This window comes from Anabrus simplex, chromosome 8 (assembly GCF_040414725.1).
Source record: "Anabrus simplex isolate iqAnaSimp1 chromosome 8, ASM4041472v1, whole genome shotgun sequence".
NCBI lineage: Eukaryota > Metazoa > Arthropoda > Insecta > Orthoptera > Tettigoniidae > Anabrus > Anabrus simplex.
The window spans coordinates 237,234,465-237,255,479 of NC_090272.1; the positions used below are offsets into that span (position 1 = coordinate 237,234,465).

The window sequence follows — 21,015 nt, forward strand, 5'->3', positions numbered from 1 at the left end:
TTTAGTCCCCAACCTGCCAAATCCGTAGGATATGACAAATTATATATATATATTATTATATATATATATATTATTTTTTTACGTGGGATTGTGGAAAATCTTCAAAATACACTTGTGAAGGGTCCGCACTCCACAAGTGTGTGGGATTCTTACCCACTAAAAGCCACACACCCTTTTCCCACGATGTGTATCATCACCCCGGAACCGCTCTCACATTACTTCAGGATGACATTGTGCTTACTTTGTCTTTCAGACCTCTTCTTTCTTCATTTCTCCTTTACGAACGTTCATATGCTTCCAAATCCTTCTTCTGACGAAGGACATCCTCCACATACACAGCCAGGCGATCCCAGGATTCCTGGTTTCGTAGCATCGCATAAATAATAATATCTGCTGTCAGTTCTCCCAGTTCAGTTTCCACACATCTTCTCTGTATCATCCAATGGCCGCACACAGAATGTGTGAAATACGTCATCGATATCATCACATACATGCATGCTGCATCACTCGCTCTGCCCACTCTATGCAGGAATTTCCAAAAATATCTATGTCCTGTTAGAAGCTGTGTAAGGTAATAGTTGACCGCCATGAACCCTGTCAACCCAGATATTCAAGTGTGGTATCAGTCACTTGGTCCATTTACCCCGAGGGTCACTTTCCCATCCGAGTTGCCATCGCCTCATCCATTGACTGAAGGCACGCTTCTTTGCACATTTCCTTCCCAGCTCTCCTTGGGTATGCCAGCTTTCTTGTCGCTCCAGTGCAAGTAGATCTATTGGGGCTATTGCTGCCACCGTGAGGATTGCAGGTTCGGAAACCGTGCAGTATGCACGTGCAATACGTAAAGCTGCTCTCCGTTGTACGGCATCTATCCTTCTCCAATACGAAGCAAATCTCAAGGATTCGTCCCAGATTTCAGAGCCATACAGGAGCACTGACTGAACCGTTGACATGAGAAGACGTCGTTTACTGGATTTCGGACCTTAAATATTGTACACACCAACAACTACTACCACCACCACCACCACCACCACCACCACCACCACTACCACTACTACTACTACTACTACTACTACTACTACTACTACCAACAGATTTTACTGTAGTCATTTAAAGAGTTTGAACACATTGTAACGTACAAGCAGTACAGTAGAGGAAATGCTTCAGTATCTGTAAATACATTATTATGACCCTGATAAGGGCCTTTTGATTAATTTAATACCTCTGATAAATTACAACTGCAGATGCTGGAACCAATTATACGTTCTGAGGAAACAGTAACATCATAAATTTATCTGGTATTTCGTTGAAATGCAAAGCCATCCAAGCACTCGTGGTCTGCACAGAATCAGAAATCAATTATTGATTATATCATTTGTAACTGAAAATTGTCAGAATTAGCCTTGGACATGAGTCTTCTGAGGTCTTGAGTCGGAAATGTTAGTTGCAGCTATTTGTCTGAGGCGCATATGGCTCAAGAGAAAAGACCAAAGAAGGCGAAAAATGGAAACTTCTTACAAGCTTAACCTATTAAGAGACCACACTACAAAATTGCTATACCAGAACAGATTCAATCTTAGCCAGATACATCAGAAAGTGACAATCTGAAAGAAGACCAGTCTAATTTACGATCAGTTTAAAAACAGTCTGCTTTTCAAAGTTTGGGAGTTAAAAAGAAATAGCAGAAAAAATAGGGTTTAAGAATCTGGGATGAACATATTGTAAAAAAAAAAAAAAAAAATCCAGACAAAAGAAATGCATATAAAGTTTTTTTGTCAACTAATGAGAAGATAAAATAGAACATCACCATAACAGAGCAATAGTAAAAAGGGAAGTCTGGGAAAAGCGCACAGAAAGTTGGGAAAGCTTTGTTTCATACCTGGAGGCTGATATAACAAGACCACAAACCACAGACCTATAAACTATTCAAGAAATTGAATAATGATGTGAAGGAAGTCATAAAAATTAATGCAATACCTCTAGAAGAATGGCTCTTTTATTTTCAGAGCCTTTGGACAAGTTCAAATGTTGAGAGCCATTTATTCTACCAACACCATTTAACAAGTCTTTGGAAACCATTACACTCGAAGAACTGGATGTGGTACTCAGAAAACTTAGAACAAAAAAGCATCTGGGGAAGAGACAATAAATGCAGAACTATTCAAATACTCAAGTGACATTTTCAACTGAAGATTTCTCAGAATTACAAATTAAATTTGGAATGGAAACAGACCACCAGAGAATTGGCTAAAAGCAATACAATGGATCCTCAATTCTCTGTTTTGGAGGGATCACGAAAAGAAAAAAAACGTACAACACGGGAAAACTGAAAATCCGGGAATGAACGGAAACCATCAACAATTCAGTTAAACATCACAAAAATGGTGTGTGTGCCGTAACCACCTAATGGTGTCGCCAACCCTCACAATGAAAAGAATAGACAATTCGAAATAATTTGTTGAGATATTGAAAGTTAAAAAATTAAAAAAAAAATGGCGTATGGCTTTTAGTGCTGGGAGATCACAGGACGGGTTCGGCTTGCCAGGTGCAGGTCTTTTAATTTGACTCCCGTAGGCGACCTGCGCGTCGTGATGAGGATGAAATGATGATGAATACAACACATACACCCAGCCCCCATGCCAGGGAAATTAACCAATAATGGTTAAAATTCCTGGCCCTGCCGAGAATCGAACTCAGGACCCCTGTGACCAAAGGCCAGCACACTAACCATTTAGCCATGGAGCCGGACATATTGAAAGTGAAATGAAATGGTGAAAAGGAGCTGTTTATAATCCATTCCTATGTCTATATCCGTGTGAAAAATGTAGTGCCTCCCACGTTCAATAATGTTGCGTGTGCAGCTTGTATCACTCAGTATACGATAAAAAATTAGATGTATGGCTTTTCAGGCGTTTGCTCTATTAACCAGCGTTTCGTCTTAGGTCTGACACTAGACTCTTCAGAGTGGGATGTCAGACCCTACCCACTGACGCTGGGGTGTATGCAGGTGAACTTATCAGAAGCCTATTTAACAGGCACAGTCTTGGATAATGTTTATCTCTTTATTAAATTCACTTCTATCTAGTGGTGTTCTTACTGCTCTATTAATCAGGCTATAAAAAGCTGCTTTCTTGTGTTCTCCCGGACGGTTTGAGTCTTTCCTGATAACAATATCTATATGTGTAGGCTTTCTGAATACATCATAAACAAGGTTTTTATTTTCTCTAGTTACTGTTACATCTAGGTAGTTTAGACTTTTATTATCTTCTGATTCAATTGAAAACGTTATGTGTTTATCTAATTCTTTAACTGGTCTAACAGCTCGTTTGGTTTGAGGTCCTGTTCATTAATGATAACGAATGTGTCGTCAACAAACCTCAACCATAAATCTAATCCTCTTATTTTACCGACTATTTTATTAGGTTCGATGTGGTTCATATACAAGTAACAAGTAACTATTCTCATTTTGGTTCCGTATTGAAGATGACGTATGTCTCGAATATTATTACAATATTTTTTTAAGTCCACCTGTTCAATACAATACAGTATTCAATACAATACAGTATTGTATTGAACAGGTGGACTTAAAAAAAAAAAAAAAAATTGTAATAATATTCGAGACATACGTGGTTCATATATCCGCAAGGATGCCAGACACTGGTGATACCACGGCCAATCCATTAACTTGTTTATACACGTTGTTATTAAAAGTAAAAAAGTTGTTTTCTAGTGTGAACGTTAATAAGTTGATGAATTTGTCTATCTCTACTCTACTCAACGGGCTGTGTGTATTTGTTATCTTTAACAATGTTAATAGTCTCCATAATCGGTATGCTCGAGTACATATCTTTAACATCAAAGCTATGGATGGTATTATGTTGCAATAAAATTACGTTTTTTTGTCCTATCACAAAAATCTGTGGTATTGTGGAGGCTAGTGTCTACATTAAATCTATAACATTTCTTTAAAAATGTGTGTATAAATTTGGCCGTTTTATATGTGGGACTGTTTCTGAAGTTTACGACTGGTCTAATAGGTATACCTTCTTTTTGTACCTTAGGCATTGCCCTCAATTTAGGTAATACCAAGCGTTTTGCTTCTTTCGAATCCATCAGGAAGTTAGTATTAGTTAAAATTTGCTTAAATGTCTTTTGAATATTATTAGTGGGGTCCTTCTTTATCTGACGGAACTTATCTCCCTTCAAAAAATCATTCGTTTTACTAACGTAATCTTCTTTATTCAACAAAAGTATAGTATTACCCTTATCAGCCTTCGTAACGATTATGTTATCTTTGATCTTCTTGTTGATCATTCAGAGATTATTATTTGTTTTGACATCTGCGTTAGTCTTATGTTCCATTATTTTACAAATTTTCTTTTTGGCCTCGACTAGATGGAATTTAATTCCATGCATCCACACTTTGATTTTTTAAAATGTTAAATTGTATTGGCAATAGTTTTGGATTTCTTAATGGGGGCCCCCCTTTTTATTAGGTCTTTTTGTGTACAGGAATTTTAAATTTAATTTGACTAGCTGATGAAGGGAATGTATATAAATTCCCGAAACATGTACTAGACTTATGTCAATAAATATAAATAATATTTAGTATTGACTAGACGGACCATCCACCTACATATTTGTTGTGATCAAGTCAATACGGATCAAATACCGGCCACTATGGTCAAGATTATTAATAGTTACCATTGCTGGTGAGGCTGACTTCATCCTTTCATCTCTGGATAACATTCACACACAAGCTTCAAACATTGGTCTACATCTTAATTTTCCTAAGTGTGAAGTGGATTTTCTTGGGGTTCTTCGGGAACAAGCTGAGATACTGTACGAGAAGTTTAATGTTCCTGCCCATGGAATTTGTCTTTTAACAGCATCCAATACTTGTCTACTTGGTGCAGCGCTATCCCCTGAAACTCTGTGCAGGATATTGGCTGAGAAGACTACAAAACTTCAGTTGTTCAATTCACGTGTTTCCATGGTTTCTGGACATTCAGCCTTCTTTTTGCTCCGCGCTTCGTTTTCCATCTCGCGATTGATGTACTTCCTGCATTGTTCTCCATCTTGGTGTAAGTCCCCATTATTGGAGGAATTCGTTTTGTGTTAAAAAAAACATCCTCAATTGCTCCCTGAGTGACAATGCCTGGTTACAGGCTTCTCTTCCTGTTGGTTCTGGTGGCCTTGGCATTCGTCGTGCTGTGGATTTGGCGATTCTGTCAATTTTAGGCGTCTTTCCACGGTTCTCTTCATCTTATTACATGTTATAAATCTCATTTTTGGTCCATATTGAAAATTGACAGTTCAAAAATAATAAAGGTGTTCTTTAATCCACCTATTCAATACTTTAATTTCCACTTATAGTGGTTACATAAACAGACTATCAGTTAAACGGGACATGTTCCGTCCTCAATTTAGGGCATCTTCAGCCTAAAAACAATCCTCGAGAGTACACCTAATATTAAATATGGAAGCTAAAAGTTTAGCTACTTACTAAAATTTGGTACATAAAATGTGAAAAATGATACATTATACAAACATGTTAATGGAAACACTGTCAGTGATTAAACTAAAAACTATTTTGTCAGAGATTAAAACTTTTTCCATTAAAATTCTAATTAAAATGGTTCAGTTAAAATTGTTAGTGGAACAACAAAGTGATAAGGACATAATACCAACGACATGAGGGCGTGAACACAAGCATAAACATGAATGTCATATATACAACATGTTCAAGGCCGCTGATGAATTCGTGAGCATAAGGTGAAACAGTAGCATCAGTTGAATTATTGTAGAAGTGGCCCTTAGCACCGGTAGGCAATATTATTGTCTGAAACCTTGTCAGAAAATGTCAGTAGATTCTGGTAAATGTTCTCTGTAAGAGAAGGAAAGGAAGAATTAAGATATTGAACGCAAGGAGAGAATTCTGTTTACGTTGTTTGGAACAGATGAGGACTTGCATGTTTTTTGAAAGTTGTTACTAGTTGTCTGCTGTTATGTTGGTAGCTGCCCTTCTGTTGACTCTGAGTCTCGTATTGTAACTGTGCTGCAGAGGCGGTAGTGAACTCGGAGGGGAAGGAATGGGGGAGCGTGGAAGAGAGGAGAGGATGGGTGGAGTTAACTGTGACGAGGCTGACAAAGGGGCGGAGTCATCTGTCTTGCTGGAAGTAGGCCTAATATCTGTAGGTATGGGTGGCGTATTAGAGTATGAAGAATTAAATATATTAGGTCTCCTAAATTTATTTGAACTAACTGTCTTTAATATTTTCGGTGTTAATTCATGTAACATGCTTTTACTGTCTGTGATGTCATTAAGATTCTGTTCCTTATTATATGTCTGATCTAAATAGACATAAACTTTCTAGTTCGTTCAACATTCTTCCTTTTTCTATGTTTCTAATTATCACTAGGTCTTTCTCTATGGGTTCAAATCGGTGACCTGTCTCCCTCATATGTAAACTCATCGCTGAGTATTTCCTATGTTTTTCCGCGTTAATATGTTCCATGTATCTTGTCATAAAGCTTCTCCCAGTCTGTCCAACATATGAAAAATTACACTGTGTACATTTGAGTCTGTATACTCCTGATCCCAAATAACGAATTGTGTCATAATTAACTTTTTTATGATTAAAGAATATGGATTGGTTAGTATTAGTAGTTCTAAAAGCTATGTTAAAATTTTGATTCTTGAACACGTTAGTAATCTGGTGTATAGCTGGATTATTATAAGTGAATGTAGCATACTCAGTTTTTTGGTTTTTTCTGGTATCAGATTCGTGGATAACTTGTTCTTAATTTTCTTGATCAGTCTATTGATCATTTCTATTTTGAAACCATTCTGTTTAGCAAGGTACCTAATATAATTAAATTCTTTCTTCAAATTCTTGGGAGATAGAGGGATTCTAAGTGCTCTATAAATTAGACTGTGAAAAGATGCTTGTTTATGTGAATTCGGGTGCAATGAGAAATTGTTTATGGTTATAGATGATTGTATCGGTTTTCTAAATATTTGGAAATCAAGAGTGTTATCTTTACACGTAACAGTTACATCTAGAAAATTCAGTGAGTTATCGACTTCGTCCTCTTTTTTTAATTTCAATTTAGGTTTGATTTCATTTAACTTATTTAAGATTTCTTGACTATTAGTGACATCTTTGTTTATTCTTACAAATGTATCATCTATGTATCTCAACTGTAAATCAATTCCTTTAATTTTTGCTATTATTTCATTGTGTTCGATTGAATCCATGAATATGTTGGCAAGGTTGCTGTGGCTCTCCTTCCACCTGGTGGATGCCTGGATCCTGATGCTGACGTACAAGAGAGCACATCTGGGTGGTCAGTCTTAGTCGGCATAGTTCTCCCTGATATTAGCAAAAGAAGTATTCGAGCTCCTCTTATCAGTCATCTCCACCTGCTTCTGCAGCAGCCAACTAGTTGTCTCCAAGACGAGGCCTGTCTTCTCGCTGCTTCTTCTCCTGAATCTGGTGCATGGCTCCAAGCATTACCTTTGCCTTCTCTTGATCTTCATCTTTCCTGTGAGAATTTCCGTATTGCTGTGGCTTGACATTTGGGAGCAGCCATCTGCGAGCCTCACCGATGCTCAGCTTGTGGTGCCTGTGTTGATCAACGTGGCCTACATGGCCTTTCCTGTTTGAAAAGTAAAGGCAGACATATATGCCACTCCACTATAAACAATGTCATCTTGCGGGCTCTGATTTCAGCAGAAGTTCCGTCCGTGCGAGACCCCACTGACTGCTGCCGTTCAGGCAGTAAAAGGTCAGACGTAATGACACTTGTGCCATGGAAAAGGGGTAAATCTCTCTTGTAGGATTTACCTGTACTAACACGTTTGCCCAGTCCAATCTTTCCCTTTCGTCTTTCAGTGCTGGAGGTGAAGCTGTGAATAGGGAAAATGCTAAAAGAAGAAAATACAGCGATTTGTTGGACAAATTCTTCTTTGCGCCAGTAGCCATTGAATCAAGTGGTAGCTGGGGTAATGAGGGCCTCAATTTTATCAAAGAGGTTGGCCAACGGATTGCTCGGATCTCCGGCGATAAGCGATCAACTACTTATCTTATTCAGCACATCAGTATAGCTCTAATGCGTGGTAATGTCACATCCATTCTCGGGACAGTACCACCTGGTAAAGAGCTAGATGAAGTTTTTCCTTCTTTAATGCATGACTTTGTATTTTATGGATATTCAAGATATAATAAATTAGTTTGACATTAACTTTCTAGACTAATACAGTAGAACCTCGATAATTCGAAATCAGTTAATTCAAAATCCCACGTAATTCGAAGAAGCTCTCGTTCCCGGAAACATGAGAGACAGTTTTGCATGTTATTTAAATTGTTTAATTCGAAATACGGATAATTCGTAATTCGAAGTACAATGTCGGCCTCATTACCGAAATTCAGACTTTTAATTCGTAACTGCCTTTACATTTTAAAACAATAGTATGTTACAGAGTAATTTCAACTCAAAATTTATCCGCGTCATAATAAAACACGTGTTCCGGAACGTGGAGGGGTAGCTTTCCGCACTTACACTCACTTCGGTGGGTCTACAGTGCGCTTCATGATTGCCAAGTTGAATGAAATCGGAATTCTTTTGTATTCAACCTTTTAAGGAACGCCGTAATACCACGCAACAGGCAGTGTGCGGGAAAACAGAATGCGCGAACACTAGCGATGCTGACAGTTGAAGAAAAAGCGTGGCTCATATAATAAATTTGTAGGCACCGAACAATACTGTCATTGCCGATGAAACTGCATTGCTTTATTTTAATGCGAGCCCAAACGGTCTTATGGTTTTAAAGGAGAAAGTGCCAGCCGGAGATTCGTACAAGGGTCGGGGATCTTTGTTGCAATTGCAATGCACATGGAAGCAAGAAACTTTATCCCCTCGTCATAGAAAAGTTCAATAAGTTACAATGTTTTAAGGGCGTCGGGCACTTTCCATCCCAGTACAAAGCATCTAAAAACGCAAATAGTACAGATATCCAAAAAATAATGCATTTGCACAGGGGAACGAGCATAATTTATCTTCATCTTTGAATTGTGTGATTTTTTTTTTCTTTCGTTGCGTGAGGTTATGTACGTCAGTGATTTATCCAAGTGCATTATTTGAACATTGTAAATGCACCTTGTTGTATACATTTCGGAAATAGTTTTTCTATGGCATTGGAAAGGTTTAAACTGTGCATGGAGGTGATTTGCATGTATTAATGGGTCTTAGAATAATTTGTGACGCGACAAGTGTTTACATTTCTGAAGTACGAGAGAAGTGCCAAGGCGGGAAATCGTACAAGGATAGAGTCATAGGAAAGTTTGATTTTAAGGGCATCGGGTCCTTTCTGTGTAAATACAAGGCATCAAAAATGCATACAGTATTGTAATCCAATTAATAAAGCACTTGCACATGGGAGCCAGCATAGATTTCTCCTCGTCTTTGAATCGTGCTTTTTTTTTCTTTCTTTCATTGCGTGAGGTTATATTTGCCAGTGAGATATGCAAGTGCATTACTTGAATACTGTAATTATGAATCAGTAGGAAGAAAGTTATCTAACTCCCCAGCTACTTCCCGCCAATATTCAGATAATATAGATGTTGATTCCCATAGGGAATCTGAAATATTTGTTCCGAATGAGTAAATTTATAATACCAATATAAATGGTCCGTTATTGGACATTATAAATTTTCCTGCTAACTCATTCCTGGTTGCCAGCGTTTCGCCCCCGTGTGCTAAGCTGGGCTCATCAGTTGGTACCTAGCACACCTCCACGGTATGCTCTAGCCAGCGTCTTGGTAGGTGTGCTAATTACCAACTGATGAGCCCAGCCTAACACATGAGGGTGAAACGCTGGCAACCAGGAATGAGTTAGCTGGAAAATTTATTATGTACAATAACGGACCATTTATATTGGTATTAATATTCAGACAGGCGGTACGACCGGGCGAGTTGGCCGTGCGGTTAGGGGCACGCAGCTGTGAGCTTGCATGCGAGAGATGGTGGCTTCAAACCCCACTGTTGGCAATCCTGAAGATGGATTTCCACAGTTTCCCATTTTCACACCAGGCAAATGCAGGGTCTGTACCTTAACGCCACGACCACTTCCTTCCCACTCCTACTTTCCTATCCCATCGTTGCCATAAGACCTATCTGTGTCTGTGCGACGTAAAGCAAATTTTAAAAAAAATACTCCGTCTGCAACAATAATCCCATCTATCGGAGATGAGTGGCAACAATAGGCACAAAGCACATCACAACACACAATGGTCAATGTATTGTTATTGTTGACCAATTTTATGAGCTTTCTATATTGTAGGCCTTCACATTTAGTTTTCTTTCGACTCTGTGATATTAAGGCGTCATATAAAATTATTTATAGTGTAGATTGTAATTCCTTATTCCCCGACTTTACATACTGATTTTCATTCAATTCTATTCACCCATTTTCTCATGACTTGGCGCGGATATGGACTTACGCAACAAAAGTCCAAATTCATGAATATCTGTTATCATAGCCGGTACGGTAAAAATGTATAAGACTTAAATTATCGTAAATTTACTATATGACAGGGCCTCTCAGGGTGCATGCACTGTGAACGGTGCAAAAGACGACTTCACTTGGTTAACCAGAATGCAGACCCCCACTCCTGGATTTGGAGCAATAGCGCTGTCTCTCTCTTTCCCCATGCCTGTCTCCCTCTTCCTCACTTGCTCCATAGTGCTTCAAATCCAAGCTGAGATTAGCCGAGTAGCCCAGAGACGAAGCGTTGGTCCGAGCCGAGTGGGACCGATGCACTGTGCACAGGAACTCTACACCTCAGTTTCCACGTGTGAGATTTTGGGCGTTTAAGAGGCCCTGCTATATAACTTTAATTATGTGGTATTTATCCTCAGGACCACTAATAACAAATATTTAGAGAGTCAAATTTTAGGCCTTCCCCTAAACTACCATTTCACTCAGCGTTTAAAAAATTATTTATCGCCTACATTGTAGCGACTTATTCCCCAACGTTGCGTACCGATATTCACTGAGATAGGACCACTAATAACATAAATATTTGAAACTTAAATTTTAGACCTTCCCCTTAACTACTATTTCTCTCACAAATAAAATTATTTATGGCCTAGATTGTAGTGACTTATTCCTCGACGTTGCATACCGATTTTCATTAAATTCTCTTTAGCCATTTTCTAGTGATGCGTGTACATACATAAATACAGACAGACAGAAATTACGGAAAATTAAAAAGTGCATTTCCTTGTTACTGTGGACACAACCGATACAGAAATACCATTCTTTTAAAATTCTGAGCAATGTACAGATAAAACTCTTATTTTATATTTATAGACAAGCTTCAATGAACACTTCATATGTTTGAATTAAAACAAAGTAGATATTTTCAAAATGCTTCTCTAACCTTCTCAGATTTAATGTGATCTTGAAATTATTTTCTGTCTTTTCAGAGTGTAAAATTCCATCCCAACAACATGTACGTTGCAACAGGATCTGGTGATAAAACAATTAGATTGTGGTCGCTCAATGATACAAGTATACTCAGATTATTCCCTGGCTATAAGAGTGGAATACGAGCCATGGCCTTTAGTCCTGATGGGAAATACTTGGCATCAGGTGTGTATTCCACCATTAACAATTGATTTTTCTTCCTCTTTGTTTTGATCAACTTGTATAAGATTGCTAGAATATGCTTATCGTCATAGCGTTAATTTGTTTAACCCTTTTATTTTTAAGTCATACTGGTGCATATTCCTGTAAGTTAATGAATAGGGGAGTTGATAATAATACCCTAGACATTTAGTTTGCTAAAATCATCACATGAATGTTAGAAACTTTTCACTTTTTACCTTGAGTTAAAATTGTGAAGCTTCTGATCATTAGTTGTTGTGACAGAAACAGTTATTGCTTCAGTCTAAACTCAGAAGGATGGGAGTCAAAGAACATTCAAATGCAACTCAAACAGTTGAATTTAACACTTTGAAGACGATGTCACCCCTCATGGGGTGACGGACGTTCATACAAAATATCGTATGTCACCCCTCATGGGGTGACACGGTAGTGTGTACAGGACTCTCAACTTTAGGCTGTCGCGTGATTTTAGAGCTACCATTTGCTGCAGTATTACATTGCTTGTTTACGTAAGGTGTTCATAGAGTGCAGCGCGGTGCCCATTTCTTTATCAGCACGCTGTGCATTGAGCAACAGACAGTGGAATTTCTCTGGCATTTATGGGGTGACATACGCAACTATCAGAATTCAATTATTAATGGCAAGGAAAATAATGTGGAATGGAGCCTATTATTGCTTTATTCTTACATACTATTGTTACACAACTTAAGAAATGGTTATTATTAGATCAATGGAGCTTCATTATTCTAAGGAAAGTTAAAATTACAAAAGAAAACAACACAGATGATGATATATCATGCTAGTCATTGAATTTATGGCATAGCGCATAGTATAAATAGGATAACAGTTTTTACAAGATACACATCACTTGTGAACTAACTCGTAGTGAGGTTTGCATAAGAATGCTTTGTCTGGGCAATGTTTACAATATGTTGTTACTTTCTTCGCTTTCCTTGCAGCCTGTTGACCTCCAGTTTCATTAGCCTCTTTGTAGCATATGCTGCAGTATTTCCTTCTCCTACGTGTAGAATCTCCAGCCTTTTCAGTTTCTTCCGTCTCCACAAGGAGATGGATACCACGATTGTGACGAGGTGTTTCTACTTCATCTGACAAGCACATTAGTTCAAGAGCACATTTCTCCTTGAAGGTAGTTATGGACATTTTCTGCAGCTTTGGCACTGTTTGATAATTTCTGTATGCAGTCCATGAATTCACCAAGCTCGTTCCAATTAGTAGTTCCGTCGCTACCTTGTGATACCATCTGACAGTTTTTGAAGAGATGTATTATAGGACGATAGCTGATCCGATACATCAATGCCAGGCTTTGCTTTGTTGTAGTCAATAACTATGGATGGTTTGAAAATTTCCGTGTTACTCTTATCACGTTTCCTGAAGATACAAAATCTAACTGGTGCTTAGTTGAGAGCATATGAACCTCTTGCTTGTCCATCCATTTCAATGCTAGGATGCCATTATGTGATTCCTTAGCAACCATTTCTCCTTTCTTGACTCTTTCCTTTAGACCTGGCGGAAGCCCAACTCTAGTCTTCCGCAAGGTACCAACCAGATGAGTGCGTCTAGCTAGGAGTTTATTCTCCAAATCAACTGACGTGTAGAAACTGTCTGTGAACAAAGTTGATCCACTGTCTAAATAAGGATCCATAAGTTGCATCACAACAGCTGTAGCATGTGGTAGTCCAGGGTTGGCAGTTGTCCCTTTGCCGCAGTACACTTTTGTGGTGTAGGTATAGCCATCTGTATCACATAGTTTGAATATCTTCACCCCGTATTTATGAGCGTTATTTGGAATAAACTGGCGAAATATTAGTCTTCCCCTGAAGGGGATCATAGATTCGTCAATGACCAATGTTTCCTGCGGCTCATTTAGTTCTTTGAAATTCTTATTGAGCTTTAGAACAAGAGGTGCGATTTTGTACAACCTGTCATGTCCTCGGTTTGCTTCACTGTTGAAATGCCAGAAACGCAAAATCAGTAAGAACTTGTCCCGCTTCATTACATGACCCCCCAACATAGTTTTTATACAGTCTGTCCTTTCTTGACCAATAATTATGAAGTATGGGAAACTGCGCTAAGCCCATCCACATCAATAAGCCTAAGAACTTTTTCATGTCAGCACAATTGATATCAGTCCACTTAGTGAATCTACTCTGCCTACTCACACGTTTCGATTGCAACACATTCCTTGCATTTTCATTGGTTTCATGCACCATCATATTGATATCGTCATTAACTATAGCACGATAGAAATCAACTGGTTGAGATTTAGCATTCAGAGGAAATTTTAAACCGGGGCTACGTGTGAATAAAAAATATTTCTGCAAACCTGAGAATGTTCTCCAGTAATTGTCACTGGCTTGTGATATGGTTGAATCATCGCATGATGCAGCACCGGAATCTTCGCTAGTGTCCTCACTACAAAAACTACTGTCCAATTCCGACTCGGAAAAGGTGGCATCACACTGCAAATCCGAAATGTCAACATCACTTGATGCAGCACTCGAACCCTTTTCAAGTTCTTCTATCTCTCTGTCGGTAATCATGGTTTACTCAACACAGAAACACATATAACATTAATTAAATTCTTATCACACAACTGTAAATTTCAAGGAACTCGTTGAAAGGAGCGTAAACCAACAGTTCACAACACAGAGCACAGTGTTCCACAACAACAAAGGTAAAAATGGCAGGGGTGACGCGCGCTTTCTCTGTTGCATTGCCAACCTAATAACCATATGTCACCCCAATAGGAGGGACACAGAAATAGTAACTTTGAACATAAATTATGTCTTTCATTATCATCTACGAATTAAATTACGCTCATCCGTACCCCACAACAACCTGAAATATGTATATCGCATTTCCGCAGTTTACCGCAAAAAAAGCAAATGTACGCGTCGACGTTAACATGTTAAGAGGTGTAATTGGAAGGCTCCTCCTCCAGATTCTCTCTGGGTAGGGTAGTGTACCAATGCCCTCCATCTTACTCATTCTTTCCACCATTCCTCTTCTATTACTTTATTGCTATAGGCTCCTCTATTTGCAGTACAGTCCACAACAGAGCTTCTCCATCTCATTCTAGGCTGTCCCCTAGGCCTCTTTGTAGTCTCTGTATCCATGAATGTTCTCTTTGGTATTCTCTCTCCTGGCAATTTCATCATGTGTCCAAACCATTTTAGCTTTGCTATATCAATCTCTTCTTGAAGTTTACGCACTCCCACGCTTCTCCTTATTTCCTCATATCATATTCTATCTCGTGTTGTCTTTCCCTATATGCTCATCAAGAACCTGATTTCAGCTGCTTGTATCTTACTTTGGTTCTACTGTTAGTCAACATCCAGGCTGCTGAAGCATAGGTCAGTAGAGGTTTATAATAGGATGAGTATAAAACCTTCTTCCACTTCATTGGCACATCTTTGTTCCATACAATGTCTCTCACACACTGGTAGAAATTTGCAGACTGCTGTATTCTTAAGTCAATTTCTACATCCAAATTTCTGTCTTGTGACATTATGCCACCCAAATATTAAAAAATTTTCATTACTTCAAGAGGTTCATTTGTTATTTTTATCACTCCCCTGGATTTTCTGTTACCTCTTGTCATTCCAAAATTGATCTCCTCATTCAATAAATCAACTCATGTCTGTACTTCCTCATTATCTCCCCAAACTACAGTGTCATCAGCAAAGAGCATAGAATTAACTTGCTCGCCCATCATCTTCTTGATATTATGTAGAATTCTATCCATGATGATAATGAAACATAAGGGAGGCAATACACTTCCTTGTCTTAAACCTGTCTCTACTCTGAACCATTCAGTTTGACCCACTTTGGTTCTTACACAGCTTTTGCAATTTTGAAACAAAGCTATTACCATTTACAGTAGAACCTCGTTAATTCGAAGTCGTTGGGACGCAAAAATAGGACTTTGAATTACGTGATTTCGAATTAACCGCCAACACGTACTTCGGAAATGCCAACCCTTGCGGCGTCACAATATATTCCAAGACCCGTTACTGCATGCAATTAACCTTGATTCACAGTTTAAAGCTCTCAAATGCCACCATGGAAAAAACTATTTCCAAAATGTATCCAACAAGGTGCATTTACAGTATTCAAATAATGCTCTTGGATAACTCACTGGCAAACATAACCTCACGCAATGAAATCAAATGAAAGAAAACATGATTCAAAGGTGAGGAGATGAGGCTCCCCTGTACAAGTGCTTTATTCATTGGATTACTGTACTGTAGGCATTTTAGATGCCTTGTGCTTGCACGGAACGTACCCGATGCCCTTAAACATCGTGGCTTATCGAACGTTCCGACGAGGGGAGAAAGTCTCTCGCTTCCATCCACATTACAACAGTACAGTGACTATACTTGTACGATTTCCCGCCAAGGCACTTCTCTAAGACCCATTAATGCATGCAATCACCTTGATTCTCGGTTTAAACTTTTCAAATGCCATGGAAAATACTATTTCAGAAATGTATCCAACAAGGTGCATTTACTTTATTCAAATCATGCACTTGTATAAAACAATGACAAACATAACCTCACGCAATGAAAGGAAGAAAAATACGATACAGAGACGTGGAAAAATTATGTTGGCCCCCTGTGCAAATGCTTTATCTTTTGGATTACTCTACTGTCTGCATTTTTAGATGCCTTCTACTGGCATGGAAAGTGCCCGACGCCCTTAAAACTGCTTAAAACATTGTGGCTTTTCGAACTTTCCTATGACAGGGGAAGGATGTCTCTCGCTTCCGTGAGCAGTGTGCACTGTGCACTGCATAGCAACACAACATTTCTCAGCTGGCAATTTTCTCCTGTAAAATTATAAGTATGTTTGGCCTCAGCATTAAAAAAAATAAAACAAACAAACAAAGCAGTTTCATTGGCATTGACAACATGGTTTGGTGCGTACGAATTGATTGTAGGTTATAAGCCACGCATCACCAGTGTTCGCGAATTCTACCTCTCTGCACACTGCCTGCTACGTGATATGACTGTGGTGATATTGTGGCATTCCTAAAAACGCCGAATACAAAATAATTAAGATTCCGCTCAAACATAGCAGATATGAAGCCCACTGCAGACACGCCGAAGTAAGTGAAAGTGCGCAAAGTCACCCCTTCACGTTCTGGACGATGCGTTCTTTCATGACGTGGAGAAATTTTGAATTTAAATTACTCTGTAAATTTTTTTTTTTTCAAAATGTAAAGGCAGTTTTGAATTAGAAGTCTGAATTTCAGTAACGGGACCGACATTGTTCTTCGAATTACGAATTATCCGTATTTCGAATTAAACGATTTAAATAGCATGCAAAACCGTACCTCATGTTTGCGGGAATGAGAGCTGCTTTGAATTAGGCGAGATTTTGAATTAACCGATTTTGAATTATCGAGGTTCTACTGTACATTGTTTCATTCCCAGTCTGTGCCTCTGTCAATGTTTTCCATACCAAATTCCTTGGGACACTGTCATATGCCTTTTCAATATCTAGAAATGTTACTACCATGTCCTTTCCATATTCCCAATACCTTTCCACCATTTGACGTTATATAAATATTGGGTCAAATGTGGACCTGCCTCTTCTGAATCCGTACTGATGTTCTGCCAATTTTTCCTCTACTCTGTCTCTTACTCGTTTATCCAAGATTCTTGCAAGTATCTTAGCTGTATGAAGTATCAGTGTCACTCCTCTGTAATTTTCACATTGCTTTCTGCCTCCTTGCTTGAAAATTGGTATAATGACCCCTTTCGTCCTCTCTTTTGGAACAGTCTTTTCTCTCAATATCACTCTGAAGAGTCTATACAACCACTGTAGACCAACTGCTTCGGCTGCTATTATCATTTCTATGGTGACCTCGTTAGTTCCAGCTGCCTTGCCTCTTTTCATTCTTTTAGTGGCCCACTCATTCTCTGCCATGGACACCTCGTTTTTCTTATCTTCCATCTGCACTAAATCTGATTCTTCGATTTCTCCTTGTACCGAGTTATTTTGCACATTGTAGAACTGTTCAAAGTATTTTCCCCCCTCTGCAATATATCCTGCTTCTGGGTCATCATTGGAAGGCTTGTAATCAGAAAATGAATAAAGTAGATTATCATTTGAATCGTAACAATCTGGTTAACATATTGAAACCCACACTCGACCTTAATTTGAGTGCCCCATGCCCGAGTATAGGTAGGGGAGATGATTTCTATGTTGTATGTTCATGTGTATGACAAGAATATATCATGAATATACTCTGTGGTCTTTTATCTTTGATGGTGTTGATTTGTTCACAATCTGTCGACTAAAAGAGAGTTACAGTAGAACCCCTATTTAACGTTATTTACAGGGACATGATTTTTTAAAGCTTAAATGGGGTTTACCTTCAATCGAAGTTTCAATAGAAAGCTCACCTTTTCCAGAGATCTTTGCCTATATTAACATAAAGTGAACCATCATACATTATTTACACAGTGACAGCAATAAAACAAGGAGATATCGACCCTACTCGCTGTACTGTAGTTACAGTTTGTGCTTCATTTTGACAAAGTTTTGTCGGTGAATACAAAACTGGTTCAGTTTAAGGTTGTTCTTGTAACTTTGTACATGATTTTCCATAAAAGTTGGGAAAGATAACAGACTCGCACAAAAACACATTAAAATCAGTATGAAACAGCAGTCGGTTTGTTTAAACATTTTTGAGGATGTTTTCTAAGCAGCTGCTTGCTCATTAGCACATATTTTCTAATTCCGACAGTCTGAACACGCATATTCACTTTCATTCTTAAAAATTGTAATAGCATCACTCTAGAGGCTTGTAGCAAATATTTCAATTTTCTTACTTCAAACACAGTCACCTAACCTAGATTTACCACGCATGTATTATGAAAACATATTTCAAGTTCCCTGTAGAATAATAACATTTTCACTATAAATGTACATGGGAACAGCCTTTCTGAAATTTAACAAGAAGCGAAAATACATATAATCATAAAAGTTTTCCACCTATTCAATACATAGTTATATTTAAACAATACACAATATTTGATGAAATCCTAAAACATGTTTCTAAGCAGTAAGAACAGTATGAAACAAGTATATAATTAACAATATGACATGTGGTTGAATTAGGCGAAGTGCTATGGTGCTAAACATGTTGCATATGAAAGTGAAATATCACGAGTGACAATAGGTGAGCAATATATAGTATGAGTACACAAATAATACGTTAAAAAGTCTAAGTATACAAGTATGTACAAATGAGGAGATGTCCTCACAGTTTCTTCTAGAGAGTATCATCTACACATTTGTTACTTGTACATACTTGTATACTTTTATTATAAGTGTTATGTTATATTGTGTTCAGTCCTAGTACCATAACACTTGGTCCACAAACGTAATGTATTGCCAGGACCTACTGACCTCTATCTAAAACACCCTGTGTCTCAAAAATTTGACTCGGGTTGATCCACAACTTACAGCATCTCATTTGTACTTTTATACCCAGACTTTGTAACGTATATGTGTACTCGTATTATATATTGATCACCTATTGTCACTCGTAATATTTCACTTTCATTATGCAACATGTTTAGCACCATAGCACTTCGCCTAATTCAACCACACATCATATTGTTAATTATATACTTGTTTCATACTGTTCTTACTGCTTAGAAACATGTTTTAGGATTTCATCAAATATTGTGTATTGTTTAAATATGCCTGATGATGACCCCGAGAAGGGTTGAAACTAGTCCCATGTAATGTAAATACATACTGTGTAAATATAACTATGTATTGAATAGGTGAAAAACTTTTATGTTTGTAATCTATATGTAATCCAATATGGACCAACAACATGAAATTCATAACCCTTGGTGAAAATACGTAACGTAACCTCTGAAATTAGTTACGCACACCGCTGTATCTTGAGAAGGAGAAGCATCACATTCTTATTTTATATCAGTACATAGTATTAAAATTCAGCTGTCGTTTACTTCAGCCTTTATTTCTAAGTGGTTAACAACTGCTGGCAATGCACTTATTGCGAAGAACCTGTCCCAATGTTTGTTTACACCAGTTGGAGTTGTGAGAAGTCCTCAGGCTCACTCAAGATTGACTCGTCCGCGCTTAGCGAGGAATCAGTATGGATGATGATCGATAGAATTCAATATATGCAAGTATGAAGAATGCGATTTCCACCTAATCAATACTTTATTTCAAAATGTTTAAAGTTATCTATATTAAAACAGTACCGGTTTCAACCTGTAAAAAGGTCATCATCAGCTGTTGGTGAACCTACTTAATAGCGATTGTACATAAAACATTACTAAAAACTAATTTAACAAGAATGCCTTATTCTAATATAATATTACTATTAAGATATATACATATGGTAAAATATGGGGCTTAGACTCATTGGAGTTCCATTCAAAAGTCTGTCCTGTTGCCAACATTATATCAAACAAGATACATATATACATATGGTGCAATAAAGGTCTTTGGCTTGCTGGAGTCCCTTGAATGCCACACCCTCCAAAAATTGTATAATAGAGGTTGAAAATGCAGTTCCTATAGAATAGAGGATCACTGAGGTTTCGGTGTCAAGTTGAAACGTCTATGCAGCATGTCGGCACTGAGACCAACCGTTGTGAATACACAATCAAGGTGCTTTGTTGGGCCGCAATTTTGCGGGGAGCGTAATCGACTGAGGTTCTGTAGCTTGTTCATTCTTAGTGTATGATGTTGCTGATAAATACTAGTTTCCAGGTTCCTTGTTGAGGCATGTCATGCTATGGATGAAATTTTGAAATTAAAGAAAGGTTGATAGAGTTCCCCTCTTCACACTTGCATTTGTGCTCAGGTAAATTCAAAAATTTGAGAAAGAAAAAGGAAGTGGAATTAGAATAACTGATAGAGTGCCTGCTAAATGGAAGTAGGAATTAGAATAACTGATAGAGAGTGCCTGTTGAATGGTTTGTGTGCATTCAAAATGGTGGCCAAAGTCATTTCTCATAGTTGCTCATGATCAAGTGTAACCTCCAATTCATCTTCTCAGAGTGTGGCCAGAAAGTAATGTTTAATAACCCACTGCTCTTGAATAAAAGGCTTCTACTAACATTTGTTTTAGAAAGAGTGTGATCCGCAGTAATACTTTGATGTCAATCATCAATAATTGCCCCAGAGGAGTGCGACAGGCTTCAGCAGCCGGCGCAATTCCTATCCTCGCCGCTAGATAGGGGCTTCATTCATTCTATTCCTGACCTGGTCAGATGACTGGAAACAGGCTGTGGATTTTCATTCATTATTGTTGGCCCCTGTCC

The 21,015-nt window shown here is 38.2% G+C and overlaps 1 protein-coding gene across 1 annotated transcript in view; it reads left to right on the forward strand.

Moving 5' to 3' along the window:
* Positions 1-21,015, forward strand: part of LOC136878753 (TAF5-like RNA polymerase II p300/CBP-associated factor-associated factor 65 kDa subunit 5L) — a 79,088-nt gene that overhangs the window by 53,218 nt on the left and 4,855 nt on the right. Inside the window, exon 10 of the mRNA XM_067152210.2 lies at positions 11,494-11,659. Within this exon, the coding sequence (XP_067008311.2) occupies positions 11,494-11,659 (166 nt within the window). The remainder of the gene's footprint in view (positions 1-11,493; positions 11,660-21,015) is intronic.